The sequence below is a fragment of the Pimephales promelas genome, chromosome 1, assembly GCF_988280905.1.
Source record: "Pimephales promelas chromosome 1, fPimPro1.hap1.1, whole genome shotgun sequence".
Classification (NCBI taxonomy): Eukaryota; Metazoa; Chordata; class Actinopteri; order Cypriniformes; family Leuciscidae; genus Pimephales; species Pimephales promelas.
The window spans coordinates 38,271,828-38,286,493 of record NC_142769.1 but is presented as its reverse complement, the minus strand read 5'-3'; the positions used below and the strand labels follow the sequence as shown (position 1 = coordinate 38,286,493).

Sequence of the window (14,666 nt, the reverse complement as noted above, 5' to 3'; positions counted from 1 at the left end):
GTGCGTGTGATTTGCGGGAATGTTAATCTGTTCAGGTTTCAACGTGTAACTCGGATCTGTGTGAGTAGGCAATGCTTGAAGCATCTTACAGCTTGGCTTTGCTGTAATAAAAGGTAGAATTTCGAGGGCGACTGCACTCACAGCATCAACATCCCGCCCAAATAGTGATGCCCTCATTCTTTTCTGTCGGCTTATAACTGGGACAAAAGACTTTCTACAAGTTTGGCCTGCCCCTTTAAACAGCAGTGGCAGTGCAGCCCTAGTGGTGATCATCGGACTGTCCGATTCCCTGGAAACTCTGCGGCGCAGCTCTCACTTTAAACCGGGATCATGGCGGCTCCGCTCGGGCGGGACACACTACCTGATCACTGGTCCTACGGAGTGTGCAGGGATGGCAGGGTTTTTTTCATCAAGTAAGCAGCATACTATGGGTTTAATCACAGTCGTTGCGTTGTTCTGTGGTTCTGGTAAATCTGCACATTTTCCAATGGGTCTAGTAACAGGTGTTTCTGTTTTCCAGCGACAAAACTCGCGGCACTACTTGGCTCCATCCCCGCACTGGTGAACCTGTCAACTCGGGACACATGATACGATCAGGTACAGTAATAAAACCTGCTTTTTAGTCTAAACTTTGAATCCTTTGGCGGATACTGCAAGTGAGTGTGTTTAAAGTAAGCTGTGGAACATGTCCTTTGCATAATTGATGGAGGGCTAAGTTACTTTCTATTTCATTCAGAACTTAATGGAGTTTTGTATAAATATTTCTCTCCTATTAGATTTACCGCGGGGATGGGAAGAGGGCTTCACCGAGGAAGGCGCCAGCTACTTTATAAAGTAAGCGATAGTAAATTCCTGTTTTTGTCCTTGTGAGACCGTGAGGATGCGAGTGCAACTGCAAAGCCCTCCCCTACGAGCGCTCACTTACTCCCGTCTCTCGCAGTGATCAGTGTCCGCTGTCTGCTCGAGCCTCCATGAGGCAAGAAAAGATATGAATCCAGTCGGAGTATTGATTGAATGTTTACTGCCGAATTGCTCTTGAGTGTGGATTGTGGGAATGAAATCAGACAACTGATCATCCGTCTGTTTATCCTTTGGTTTGTCCAGCTATCATTGTTTATAAACAGATCATTTTGATAACCATCCATCCACCCGTCCATCCATTCATCCGCCTGTCTGTCTGTCTGTCTGTCTGTCTGTCTGTCTGTCTGTCTGTCTGTCTATCTGTCTATCTGTCTGTCTGTCTGTCTGTCTGTCTGTCTATTCATTCCTCTAGTAATCAGTCATTCTATCTATGTGTCAACATCCATCTCCACCATGTTCAGTAGGTGAGGAGACACATGGGCAGCTAGTGAGCAGCAGAAGTGAGATGAAGTGGACTTTGGCAGGGATAGAAGTACAGCTAAGTGAGCTGCCTGGAAACATTAGCTGCTTAGACAGTGCTTGAGGACTCCCACCATTGCACATTCTGGGGCTGAATCTGAAATCGCCCCCCCTAAGTGTATGAAAATGAGTGAGTGAATGAAACTCTTGAAGGAGTGAATGAAAACAAGTTTGCAAATTTGGACCGCTGTTGAGCGTACATCGATTGTACGCTCGTTATTTCGGTGCAATGTGGGATAGAATGAGTGCTCTCAATATTGTCCACTATGGTTTCGGACACAACTACAAATGGCTGTCCCATCAAACAACACCCTTTTTGAAGGCATATAGGGGGTGTTTTCAGGATTCAGCCTGGATGTCTCCCTCTGTCTGTACTAATGAGCTGATGAGCTGAATCAGGTGTGTTAATTGATAGGGGGGAGGGATACAAAATGTGCAGTTGTGGGGGTCACCAGGACAGGTTTGAGAAACCCTGTGCTGCTGAGTATTGGACTAATACTGTGGGAGCTGTGGTCAGTGCTGCTGCATAAAATGTTGCTATATCACTTGAATATGACAGGATGTGTGGCTTGGCTTAGCCTGTCAAGGACAACGATTTTTTTGTCTATTGATATTGTACAAAAATGTGTTTTTTGACATGTTATTCTCTTCAGTTGTGATTACATTTTAGACAAAGTTGTTCTAGATGCTATTGTGAATTGGTAGCGTGATTAGTACAGAAATAAAAGCATCATCTCGGCAATAAGATGTCATAAGCGTCGCAGTATTCCCTAGATAATGTTTCCCAAGGTAATTCTGTACAAATGTATTAAATACGTTTGTATTAATGAGCCAGCTCATGCTGTAAAAGATGATTTCCCTTGGAACCAGTAGATGCTATTTTCAGCTTTTCATCTGAATGGAGTGTATTAATGTTGGAATATCAGGAATTTGCCTACATTATTAAAACATTCAGTTATTAATTTAAGTTTTATATAGTTTTATAGTTTGGTAGAATTTTAGATTGAGATCAGCTTTATCTGTCTATAGTTTTCTTGGATGACATTAAATTACAAGTGATAATGGGAAGGAAATCTGATTGTGTTTGATCTATATATATGTTGACATAGAGAATCATTCATTCTGATTATAGGGCCCTCACTACTGTATACAATCACCCATTGCTGCCCATTACCTCTCTCAGTGCCCATTTAATGCTGGAAATAAAGGGCATTGCCCAGCAGGATTGGATGAGGTTTTCTCATTAAAATTCTCCTCATGTACGGCAATGTGCAAGACCTTAACCCTCCCCATTTAGCGGATGTTGTACTCTGTCTGTACGTGCATGTGCCCATATGCCCGTGGAATGACAGAGATGTATGACGAGATCATACAGCCAATTCATGGTGGCTTGGCTTTCCAAAGTCACTTTACCCATTCAGCTCCACTAATGTGGAAACCGCAACCAAACCACCACCATCATCATCATCATCATAGCCAAAGTGTCTAGTTATTCATAATCGTTCAACATCTTTTACTGTTCCATGTGACATATAAGAACGTTTTTTTTTTTGCTGACTGATAATTAGTTTGTTGAAACTTGTTTAATTGAATTGAGAAAGCAACCCGACAGCTGGCAGTAAACAACTGATGTGATTGCGCTTTATGCCGCACATTAACAAACCAATTGGGGCAGCAGAAGCAAATGAAAGGCAATGTGAAGCTACTAGATAAGATAATCCATCTTGGCTTCTACACAATTGCCATGCAGTGATTTGAAAATAATGTTTGCTTATTTTCAATAGCTTAGGAGAGTCCTTGAACACGTTCACCATAAAGTACATGATCCTACTGTGACCTAATGAATCTTGTGGTAACTCGGTTTCTTTATTGAAATTGTATGTTTGTGATGTGACCTTCCTCTGTATTAATCATTAGTTGTTTTATTCAACATGAGTCTCATGCAGTCTCTGCATCTGAGAAATCTACCAATGAGAATACATGACAATCGCCCAGTTGATGTGCCACCAACGTAGCCCACACAATCCAGAATGCCTTAGTGTCTCGTACTCTCTTACTTCTTTGCATCTAAAAAGCGCCACTTTCCCATAAAGCTGTTTATTTGGTTAGTTCAATGCTCCATTGGTGTCTGTCCAGAAAAATGCATCCCGACAATGCTGCTGTAGTGAGGGGGGTGTTTTAAAGGTCAAAGAAAATGATTTTAGAAATGTGTTATTGCTGACAGTTTTATTGTGGGGCATGTGAAGGGACTCATTGTGCTGCATCTGGGCACAGTCAAATACTGAACAGTGCAGCTCAGAGGCCTTCAAGAGCTGAAATGTCAAGACTGTAAAAGAATGAACTTATTTGTGGGTTAAATTACATTTATAGTTCCTGTTTTGATCCTGCTGGACATTGTCTTCATGTCATTTTGTGTTAACGTGCTAGAAAAGGAACGGATTGTGGTTTTTTTTTTTAGGCAAAGAAAGCTAGAATAGAGAAGGCTGCATACTTTGTTGCTTATTTCTGCCTTTTTAGGTATTGAGAGAGCCTTCCGCTGCTTTAATCGGCCCATTTTGTGGTTTAAATTGCATTGTTTGCTGTCTGTGGTTATTTGACTCACTTATGCCAAAGAATTTAGCATGCACCAGTTGTGTAAAGACTGGCAGTCGTGAGTGGCTGTGTGCTTTCCCTCACTTCAAACTTTATGAGGGGATATTTTGTGGTTTCATAAATCAACATTCATTGCCGTAGACTGCAGTACAGTATACAGTAGAGTACTGGATGTTGTTAAATGTGCAGCAGAATGAAGTCGAGAGAGTGATGCTTAGACTGTCCTTGAGACAAAGCATGCTTGCGTTACATTAGCCACTCTCAGAGACCATCATTTCTGCTGATGTGATTATTATTTTTGTTGTTCATGGGGGACTGCTCTGTATCTGGCATACTGGATCTGGATTATTATCCAAATTATGTTTGATATAATGCAGGCTTGAATTATGCCAAACATTTAATAAGTCCCATAAAATGTATAGCTAATGGATTTAGTGTATGTCTGTATCCTCCCAGCATTCATCTAATTAAAAAGGAAAAAGGGTCTCAGATGTCTCCACGAGGCACATGTTCTGCATCTGAAGGTGGACTTTTAAAGAGTTCATTCTGTGAAACCGGGGCCTTTTCCAGTTTGATAGCGTGTTTCTTTAAATAAATTTAAAACAGATTAAAAACATTCTGTTAGTGCTATTGTGCAATCTCAATATAAATTGATAGATTTTAACATGTTGGAATATAATTATTGACAATTCAATGTATTATATAAACTACAAATTCATATATACATACACTGTTCAAATGGGTGGGCTCAGTAAGATTATTGTTTTTATTTCTTTACATTAATGGCTATATTCAGCAAGGACACATTAAATTGGTCAATAGTGACCGTTTTAAGACATTTACGTTTCTGAAGGATCATGTGACACTGAAGACTGGAGTAATGAAACTGAAAATGCAGCTTTGCCATCACAGGAATAAATGACATTAAAAAAAGTCAAAACTGTAATAGTTATAATATTATTGTTTATATTACTAATTAAATGTGTACTTATACTGTGTAGAGAGAGAATGATAAAAGGCCTGCTTTTATTTTCATAATTTTGTTCATCACAGATGTAGGCCTACATGTATGACGGACACCGGGCACCTGTATTCTTTGAATGACATATGACTTTATTAGGAGGTTGTGACTCAGGACAAATGATTTCTGAAAGGTCCTCGTAGGTCAGTTCAGCGTGAGGAAAAACTATTGAACCTAGTGGACATCTGAAGGGTTTGGCTGAGTCATAAAGATGATAAAGAGTCAAGGTGATTCATCTCTGTATCCCGCATTGGTCTCTCAGTCTCACAGAGTGAATGGCAGGTGGTCTCAGCAGGCCTCCGCTCCAGCCTGGACGATCAGACGTGTGAGGAATAGTGCCTGTGCGAAGATGTCCTTTCCACTCTACATCTGTCTCGCTTCAGCAGCTTTTCAGAAGGGTCGGGGGTCAGTGTTGTTTATCAGAGTGACAGTATGTCCTTCCTCTTACTAAGAGCTCATATTGGCAGGTTCATACACGAGAGATTTTTTTCCTATAGGACAGTCAGGGTTGCCCTGAGTTTGAAAGTTATTTTTGTGCCAGTTGGTTAGTTCAATCCATCTCTTAAAAATAGTTTTCCAGATTATTTGGAGTAGAATTTGTTCTAGCTGAAGTTATTTGATTTTCATAACCAATGTTTTCTGGAGTGCTTTGTCTACTGATTAAATTAATTTTTTAGAAAGGAATATTTTTGATGCTTCGAAAAACAAACTATTTAACAAACTAGGGATGGACATTTAATATATATATAATATATATATATATATATATATATATATATATATATATAATATATATATTTGCTTATTAAAATGACGTTTAACAGAGAAAAGCGTTTTTGTCACAATTTCTGAACAAGCTCATGGTAAGGCAATATGCACAACAAGGCAAGCTTATGTTATTTATATTGAGGTTTTCTAACAGCTTGTGTTTTCTGTTCTTAAATCTGTCTCCCTCGACCAAACTTAAAGGAAGCACGTTTCAAGATCATTCTGTCAGAGTCTATTATCTTCTCGGCTCATTAGGATACAGCTGGTCTTACCTGCAGTCTTTCGACTGGTGTGTGGATTTCATGCAATTTCTCATGTGGTGGTGATATTATGATAACTCAGCTTCATTAATTAACTTGATCAAAAGTAATTCCATTTTGTAAGATCATTTAGTTAGATCGTTTTCATCTTAGTAATTCGAAACTTTGCTTCCCCAACCACCCAGCGCATGAATAGTGTCTTTATTTTTCGAATAATAATTATGAATATTTTGAATATATTTGCACACCCCTAGAACAAACTGCACTTCTGTCATTCGTTTCAGAATTCACATCAAATTAAATACGGCGTCTACCCTGATGGTAAGGTCTATGTTGACTCTGTTTGAGGAAGCCCCCACCCCGACCCCCTTCTTTCACTTCACTGCTCATCCAACAGCCTGAGCTCAGGCCAAGTCTGCATGTCGCTGCCGTGACAACAGCCACTGCTTGTGCAGCAAGTTTTTTGGAAATAAGAGTCGTCAACACAATGGCGGGACTGTTGACCGTGAGCTGCCGTAGTAAAATCAAACTCATTTACATGAGCCCCAAGGGAGGAAGAAAACATCCTCCTCTTGAGAATATACATTACCAGTTGTTGATCAAGTTGATCAAGTGGCAGAATTTTTTTAACATTACAATTGTCTTTACTATTTCAAATAAATGCTGTTCTTTTGAACATTAAATAATCCTAAAAAGTATTTATACAGAAAAATATTTAGCATTGCAAATGATTATCTTAAAAGTTGAAAAAAGAAATGTTACCGAACACCAAATCTGCATATTAGAATGGTTTCTGAAGGATAATGTGACACTGAAGATTGGAGTAATGAAGCTGAAAAATCAACCTTGGAGAGCATAAGAGATTTCTTAAAAAAAAAAAAAAAATTTAAATAAATCATACTGATCCCAAATCTTTGGATGGTTGTGTGTATATATATTTACACTTGAGTGAATGGCTGTTAGAGGTTCTGATTATTTGGAATTTTGTCTACAAGCATGTGTGAAACGAGAATTTCTCAGTTTTCCTTCTCAAAAAGCAAGCTGATACTCAGAAATGTTATTCAGTACTGAATTTGTGCAATTCTATATCTCCCCAAAGGCACTTAGATACAATGGTGTCCTATTGGGACAATATCCTTTTTGTCATTTGGGTTTACGTCCCACTGGAGCTGCAGTGGAAGTGTTGTATTTCCATGAGACTGTAGCCCTAAATTGACCGCCTACAGAGATTCAGATTCCCAAACACCAGCTCTTTGGCACTCCCACAGCTCAAACTCTTGGGAAAAAATGTAGAATTCCAATTTGTGCCATTTTTACCTCAATCGCCCTTTCTCTTCTCTCATTGTGTGTTGACCCCCCCCAACAACACAACACACTATTGGTTCAGTCTCCTGCAGTTCTTGGGATGCAATGAGTTAATTAACCATGATGTGTTTCAGTAGAGTGGAGGCAAATCACTTTAAATGTTGATTAAAGAGGATGGATTTCCCAATAGGCACCATCTCCCTGCAATTTCAGTGGAGCAGCATTTGTGCCAAACCAGTAACCCCCCTCCACGCATCACTGTTCCTGTGTAGATGTGTTTTTAAGTAGTCCCATACCTTTATTTCAGAGGCAAAGCTCACTCATCCTGCAAATGACCTTTCGCCTTTTTTTTCTGATGGTGTAGAGTCATGCTACATTACCTGCTGTCACGTCGGTTTGAAATATAGTGGAGATGCACTCCAGATTAGGTTACAACTGAGTGTTTTTGGAGTGAACTGTCATGTTTTATATATTAATTACAATATACTGTAGGCATATGTTCTCATTTTAACCTAGAGACCTATTGGGATGGCCTTGTGTTTTTTCACATTTAACAGTTAATAAATTATGCTTGAGATTAGACTTGAAACATTGAGGATTGATCGTTTGATTGGGTTGTATTTAGGGGCAGAACACTAAATAGCTTATTCACTAACCCACTGGAAGCACCTTCAAAGGGGATAGTTCACCCAAATAATACAAATTCTCTTATGTACTTTCACTCATGCCATCCCCAATGTGTTTGAAAAGAGAGACGTTGAATTTTTTGTTTTATTTGAATTGGCTTTTTTTTTTATATAGACTTTTCAAGCTTTCTATAGACCATTTTGCAAGATGTAAACAACACTGGTCCAGAAGCACTTCCTGTTTCAGTTTTTTTAACACTACACAAAAGCTGGGATAAAATACAACCAACAGAACATGTAAAACTGAATCAAAAAGTTAAACAACATCTTTAAGATGCTTTCTTTACATGTGAAATAAAGAAAACAGTTACAAACTGAAACGGGAAGTGTTTCTGGACCAGTGTTTACATCTAGTAAAATGGTCTATAGATGTATTTCTTTTGTCAGTGAGGCCGGTAGGCTATACGCTGATTTTGTTAATTTTTGTGATGCGCTCCAGTTTACGGAGGCTGAGACGGCAGAAAGCACATCCTGTTTGTTTTATTTCTTTTACAAAAGCAAGTTTTGTTGTAAATGAGAGTTTATAGAATAAGACTCTTTACAGATTTGAATTATGTATTACTCTAATTCTCTGGTTGTCAATATGTGTGAACATAAACGACAAAAAATGTTAAGTTGTTTCCGCATTTATCAGGAATACTACTGAATGATCGCGTTGGCGCCTCCATGTCATGCAGCAAGTATGCTATACTTTAGCTTCCACACACCTCCTTTCAGCCAGAGCAACAGAGGGAGCTCATGAGAAGAAAAAAGGAGTAAGAAGTTATACATGTGTTTTTTCAATGACATATGCAGATGCATTTGTCTGGTATCAACAAAGGCACAGGGAAGAGACCGATAAAACATGAAACCAAATAAATTGACAATTATAATTATGATTTGTCTATGTACTTCAACAGCCTCTGCTATTTGGCATATGTATTTATTATTGCAATGGTTAGCATAAGTAGCCTTTAGCATCTTATATAAGTACATTTCTTATGACTAAGGTAAACTCCACCTTTGTTCATGACCACTCCTCAAACTCCAGTTGACCCGCTTTAGACCAAAGAATTCTGTGGGCTAAAAACCCCTGGCCATTTGCTCAGAGGAAGCCCGGATGAGGGCCGATCAAGCCCCGGAAGCGACTGGCCCTGGCACGCACCAGCAAGCTTACTTTTGGCAACAGTGGAAACACGGCTATTATTTGATCCATTCAGTTCAGGTGTTCCTTACTTATTTACCCTTTATCTCATGTTTCCTCATGGTTTGGGTTAAATAAAGAGACTATTGTGAACTCTATATCGTTGTGTGCTTTGATCACAACCACACTTTACGTGACAATTCCAGACCCCAAAACAAGAAGGGGAAATATGGATCTCGCTGAGGCAAGAGGACTGGCTGATGATCATCTCCTCTTCTTCCTCCGTCAGGGCGGCCAGCCTCTGGAACAAAATGTGAAGGAGTTCCTGCAGTACAATTCTTAACTCCAGTGTCCCTAACTCCTTAGTTTCAGCCACGGATGCTGTTCCTGCCTTAAGTGTTTGTTCTAAGCTCCAATGTCCCTAACTCCTTTGCCATTTACATGGTGCTTCTCGATATCCCTGCTCGTCTCCTCGGTCCTCCGTCTTCCATCCTATGACCCGGAAACCTATCGAGCTCAGCCATCTTGAAGGACATCTCAATTTTATAATTGCACCGCGAGGAGTGAGGAGGCTTCCTGAGGAGTTCTGAGCAAGGATCCACGTTCTATCCTTTGCGGTAGAGCTTTATTGACTAATTGTGACTTCTCCTCCCCCTTCACATCGGTCACAATAATTTAATTGTATACTTTACCTTTGCAGTTTATATGAACCACACATCTCGCATATTTCAACAGGGTATCTTGCTTTATTATTATTTATTATGAAGTTATCCGCCACTACTCCAGGGTGCCCGCCCTCCCTCCCTGGTTGGACTCTTTTTGCCTCAGGGTTGGTCCTTCCAGGATGTTACATTCTGAGTTTATCATGTTTTTCTATTGCATTCATGCCTGAGTTTCATAGTTTCATTTCTGTTCTCTGCTTGTTTGTTTCCATGGTTACACCATTGTTTGATTCATTCAGTTCAGGTGTTCCTTGTTTAGTTACGCTTTGTTTGCTTTGCGTATATACCTCTCAGTTTGAGGTAGTTGATGGTCGTTTGTGCTAATGTGGTTGTTTTCTCCTGCATAATTCTGTTGGATTAAAGACTGATTTGTTGAGATGTCTTTGTGTGATTTATAAACAACCTGTAACATCATCAGTTTATTATCAGTCAGATTCAAATGCTTTTTTAAAGCTACTTGATTAATTTTTTTGTCTGCATGTGTGTTATTATAGCTATACATTGTCAGACTTTTGTTTTGGCCTCGTCATGAATACTATGAGTGTGTGTGTGTGTGTGTGACCTTTACATGACATCTGCTCCACTGAAAGGTGTTTGTTTCCTTTGTGTAATCCCTACGAGTGATTGGCTGGCTTTTGTAGTCAGCCTCAGCGCCGAGCAGTGGTTGTGCTTCGTCACAGTACGTCAGACAAAATATTGCAGTGCAAGTAAAAAATGCTAATATTATAGGTGCAGTGGCTCAGGATGGATGCTTACTCAGTAGCAGATGCTCACTTCAGTTAGATTGATTTGAAATCTGAGGTGTCTTGACTTGTTAACTAGTTCTTTTTGATCCCTCAGATGTTTCTCAGCATACGCATGAGGCATTATGAGACAGCATGTTTGTGCCAGTATTACCCCTCTCTCTCCCTCTTTCTCTTTCTCTCTCCCTCTTACCCTCTTTCTCTGAAGAGAATAGAGGATAAAGTGATTATGCTGCGTTTTTCAGTGAGGCAGGAGCCTTTCGCTGTGACGGGACTGCTTAATGTTTTCCTATTGCGGAGGGGGCTGTGCGCAGTGGAGCTGCAGTGGACTGAACTGCTCACGAGGAAAAAAAAAAGAAATGCTTCTTTTGAACTACCTGCGGCATTAATCATTTATCTTGTGGAAATCGTGTTATTTGTATCTCACCTGCAGCAGCAGGGGGGTCTGCTTATGAATTCAGGCATGACTGATCGTCTTAAGAATTCCAGGGTTGTGCCAAATGTAAGAATCGGCTCCCTTTCAATTCATGAGCAGGAATTAGAATTGAATTGGCCATGTCCCACAGGATGTTGAATTGGAATTTGAATCAGAATGACAGGAAGATAAATATAAGCTGTCTTGCAAGTTGAGGAATTCCAGTAGTTAAACACATTTTGTAAAATCTACCATAATTCTTATTTTTTTTTATTTAATCAAATGCATCATTTATTTAGTCTGACTATGCCTATTAATTCAGATTACTTTCACACAATATAATACATTATGTTCTACATACACTGTTTTCAAATAACTATAAATTTATAAAAATAAATAATGGAATTGGAATTTTGACAACTTCTCTTCATCAGAGAAATGTAATGTCCTTCCACAATTGTTACTTAAAATTAAATGTATTCAAAATTATATTTGTTATTTCAAAAGGTTGGGTTTGGTAAGAGTTATTTTTTAAAATGTTAAATGTCTCTTATAATCACCAGGGTTCCATTTTATTAGATCAAAAATAAAAACAAAAGCACTGTGAAATATTATTGCAATTTAGTTATTACAACTCTTTATATATATATATATATATATATATATATATATATATATATATATATATATATATATATTAAAATTTATTTTATTCCTCTGATGACAAAGCTGAATTATTTTTCAGCAGCCTTTATTCCAGTCTTTAGAGTCAGATGGTCCTTCAGATCCATCAATATGCTAATTTGGTGCTGAAGAAATATTTCTTATCAATGTTCTTAATGATTGTGAAAGCCATAATACATTTTTGTACAGATTCTTTGATGAATAGGAAGTAAAAAACAACAACATTTATTTTAAATATTAATTTTAGTTACATTATAAATGTCTTTACTGTCTGCCACTTTTGATCAATTTAATTCATCCTTGCTGAATAAAAGTACTCTTTAAAAAAAAAAAATCTTACAGACCTCAAAACCTTTGAACAGTGGTGTATTTATAATAATTGTAATAATTGTAATATATATATAATTTCACATTTTCACATTTATTTATTTAAATTTTTTAAACAAAAATTTAATTTAATGGCACATGGTAAGCTTTTCCCCCCCTAAAAGGTTTTCTGAATACTCCCTCTATTTTCAATTAGTTGGACAAACTCTGTTGCTTTGTTGGGATAATCACAAAATGTTTTGATGGTGTCATATTGTTTGCTCTCTTTGTACATCCTGTGCTACTAATTCAATTCAAAGTATGAAATCAAAATGAATGACACACAACCCGGGAGTACCACTGTGAGTCCAGTTCAAATAACTTGCCTGAGGACAGCCATATTGTGATCTAATCTGTAGTGTAGGAGACCAGTCGTGCTGATTTGCTGCTAACAACTGTTGTATTGTATCCTCAAGCAATCCATATTGTCCAGATAGTAAACTGTAAGATACTTCCTCTGAGAAAGAAGTAGGCACCAGACACAAAGTGCCATGGTACCATCACATCTTCCATGACAGATGAAAGCCATGACAGGCTAAAAACACAATGTTTGTGCTGGTGGAAACAAATGGGACTTGGTGTAATAACAGAGCATTGACAGGAGGAAGGGACAGAGGAAAAACAATGAGGTAATTGAGAGAGAGGACAGTGGCTGCTTATGTTTTGCAGTATGTCACCAGGGCCATTCAGTCAGACACAGATTGACTTGTCGTATTTAACCCTGCAGCCCGCACTAAACTCAGAATCATGGTTGAGATGTAACGATGTGTGTTGCTGTACATGAGAAAGTTTGTAGACCGAAGAGACCGCAGACGTAGAGATGCTAAAGCCTCCGCCAGCATGGGTACCTGCTGCAGCTGCCTGCCGTTGGGCCGTGTGACCAAGCAGGATGTTGGACGTGAGGGGACCGAGATTAAACTGGAGACTATCAGCGAGGAAGAGGATGAAACTACATCAGCGGAGGAAAGGTAATGAGAATATAGGTTAATAAAGGGCAAAGTAAACAGGGCAGTTGTAGAATCAGATGGCAAATTCGCAGAATTTACAAGTTATTATTTTCATAGGTCAGTTTGCATGACGTGGACCAGTGTTATTTTAGTATTGTTTATATACTATTAGTTAATATTTACATTTACCTTTTATTTCAAATTTTCTTTTTTAATTTTAGTTTGGATATGTGCTTTTGTAATTTTTCTTTGTTTTTATTTCACTTTAAGTAATTTATTAAGTAATTAATTTCTGTACTTTTAATTCAATTGATGAAAATATTTTTTTAATAGTTTCAAGTAACTTTAATAGTTACCATACTTAGCAATAACAACACTTTTGTGGACCCAAAAAGCCTAGTGCTGGAGTGGAGAGTTCTTTTTTTTCTCTAACTGAATACAGATGTCAGATCTCCTGCTGAATTTTTGTAAGAAGTGAGCCAGCAAATGTATATGACTGCAGAGATGCCGTTTTCACTCCTTCACTTAACATAAATGGAGCTGCTGAGATGACTTGAGCTTGTAAACAGTGTCTTTTGCTCTCTGCTCCAGACGTTTCAGTCTGTGGGGTTTAGAACGAGGAATTATGCTATTCAGACCATGAAGCTGGCCTCCTTTTTTAAAGCAAAAGGAAATTCCAATGGCTAATACTTGAGATTTTGCTATCGAACTATGATCTTCACAGTCTTATGGGTGCGTGTTTGGAGTAAAGCCTCAAATATTTAGGTTATTCTGAACGGCAGGGTTGTGCAGATTATGCCTTTGTTTTAAACATGTTTCTCTTCTGAATGAACCAAGTTTGCAAATTAGATGTGAACATTTAATATTTTGATACCTTAAAAAGTCTAGCTGAATGTTAGGTAGACCTAGGAGCTCTCTGAAAAAAAAAAATAATAAAAATCAATGTGCTCTCTCTGAAACGGTGTGAAGGACCATTTGTCTTTTTTAAAGCTATTGATGACTACTGCTTTGACTCCTCAAAGAAAATTAGTCTAAATCATAGACACTCTCTGGAGGATATATTGTCAGAGTAGGCAGGTGGATGTGGTATTGGTTTCTTAGGAAGGTCATCCATCCAAAACAAACATTAATTTCCTTTTGCAAGAAGTCACGTTACCTGGGATTTATCCAAGTAACATTTGAGTGAGCAATCTTCCTGCACGGGAGTCGTTGTTCGGGCAGGACTTTATTGTTTTGTAGTGCTGTGTCCTATGTTGGAGTGATTTAAAGACATGATTTAAAGAGCTCTTGCTGGCAGTGTGGTGTAGGGACAACAACCTTTTCCTCAAAGCATCTGGTAATTGATTCTAGGAAGCTGGGAGGAGAAACGTGAACCAATCAGTATTAGCAGAACTGTTATGCTGAGTCAACAAATACTTCTTCTCTAAACAAGAAAATGCATTGAGAGAGGTTAGACGGCTTCTCAAACCATCTCCTACTTTTTCTGATGCAAAGAGTAAAAACACTCTTGCCTTGTTTTGCATGGCAGAGTTTCTGCCCTTTGACCGCACGGCTCTACAGAGAGTGGTGAAGTTGTCCACTGATGCTCAAAAATGGACAACCACACTGAGAGAAATGCATATTTGTCTTAATGCGATCAGCCAAAAAATGTCAT

General features: G+C 38.5%; 1 protein-coding gene across 18 annotated transcripts in view; it reads left to right on the top strand.

Annotated features, from left to right (window-relative positions):
- Positions 1-217: 217 nt before the first annotated feature.
- Positions 218-14,666, top strand: part of plekha7b (pleckstrin homology domain containing A7b) — a 104,472-nt gene continuing 90,023 nt past the window's right edge. For 6 of the 18 annotated variants that reach the window (XM_089129616.1, XM_039656779.2, XM_089129608.1 and 3 more), the window contains exons 1-3: positions 221-413; positions 521-597; positions 777-834. In XM_089129616.1, the coding sequence (XP_088985742.1) occupies positions 331-413; positions 521-597; positions 777-834 (218 nt within the window). In that variant the 5' untranslated portion in view covers positions 221-330. Of the gene's footprint in view, positions 414-520; positions 598-776; positions 835-12,790; positions 13,034-14,666 lie in introns of those variants that run through there. The other 12 variants (XM_089129603.1, XM_039656747.2, XM_089129604.1 and 9 more) reach the window with 7 other exon arrangements.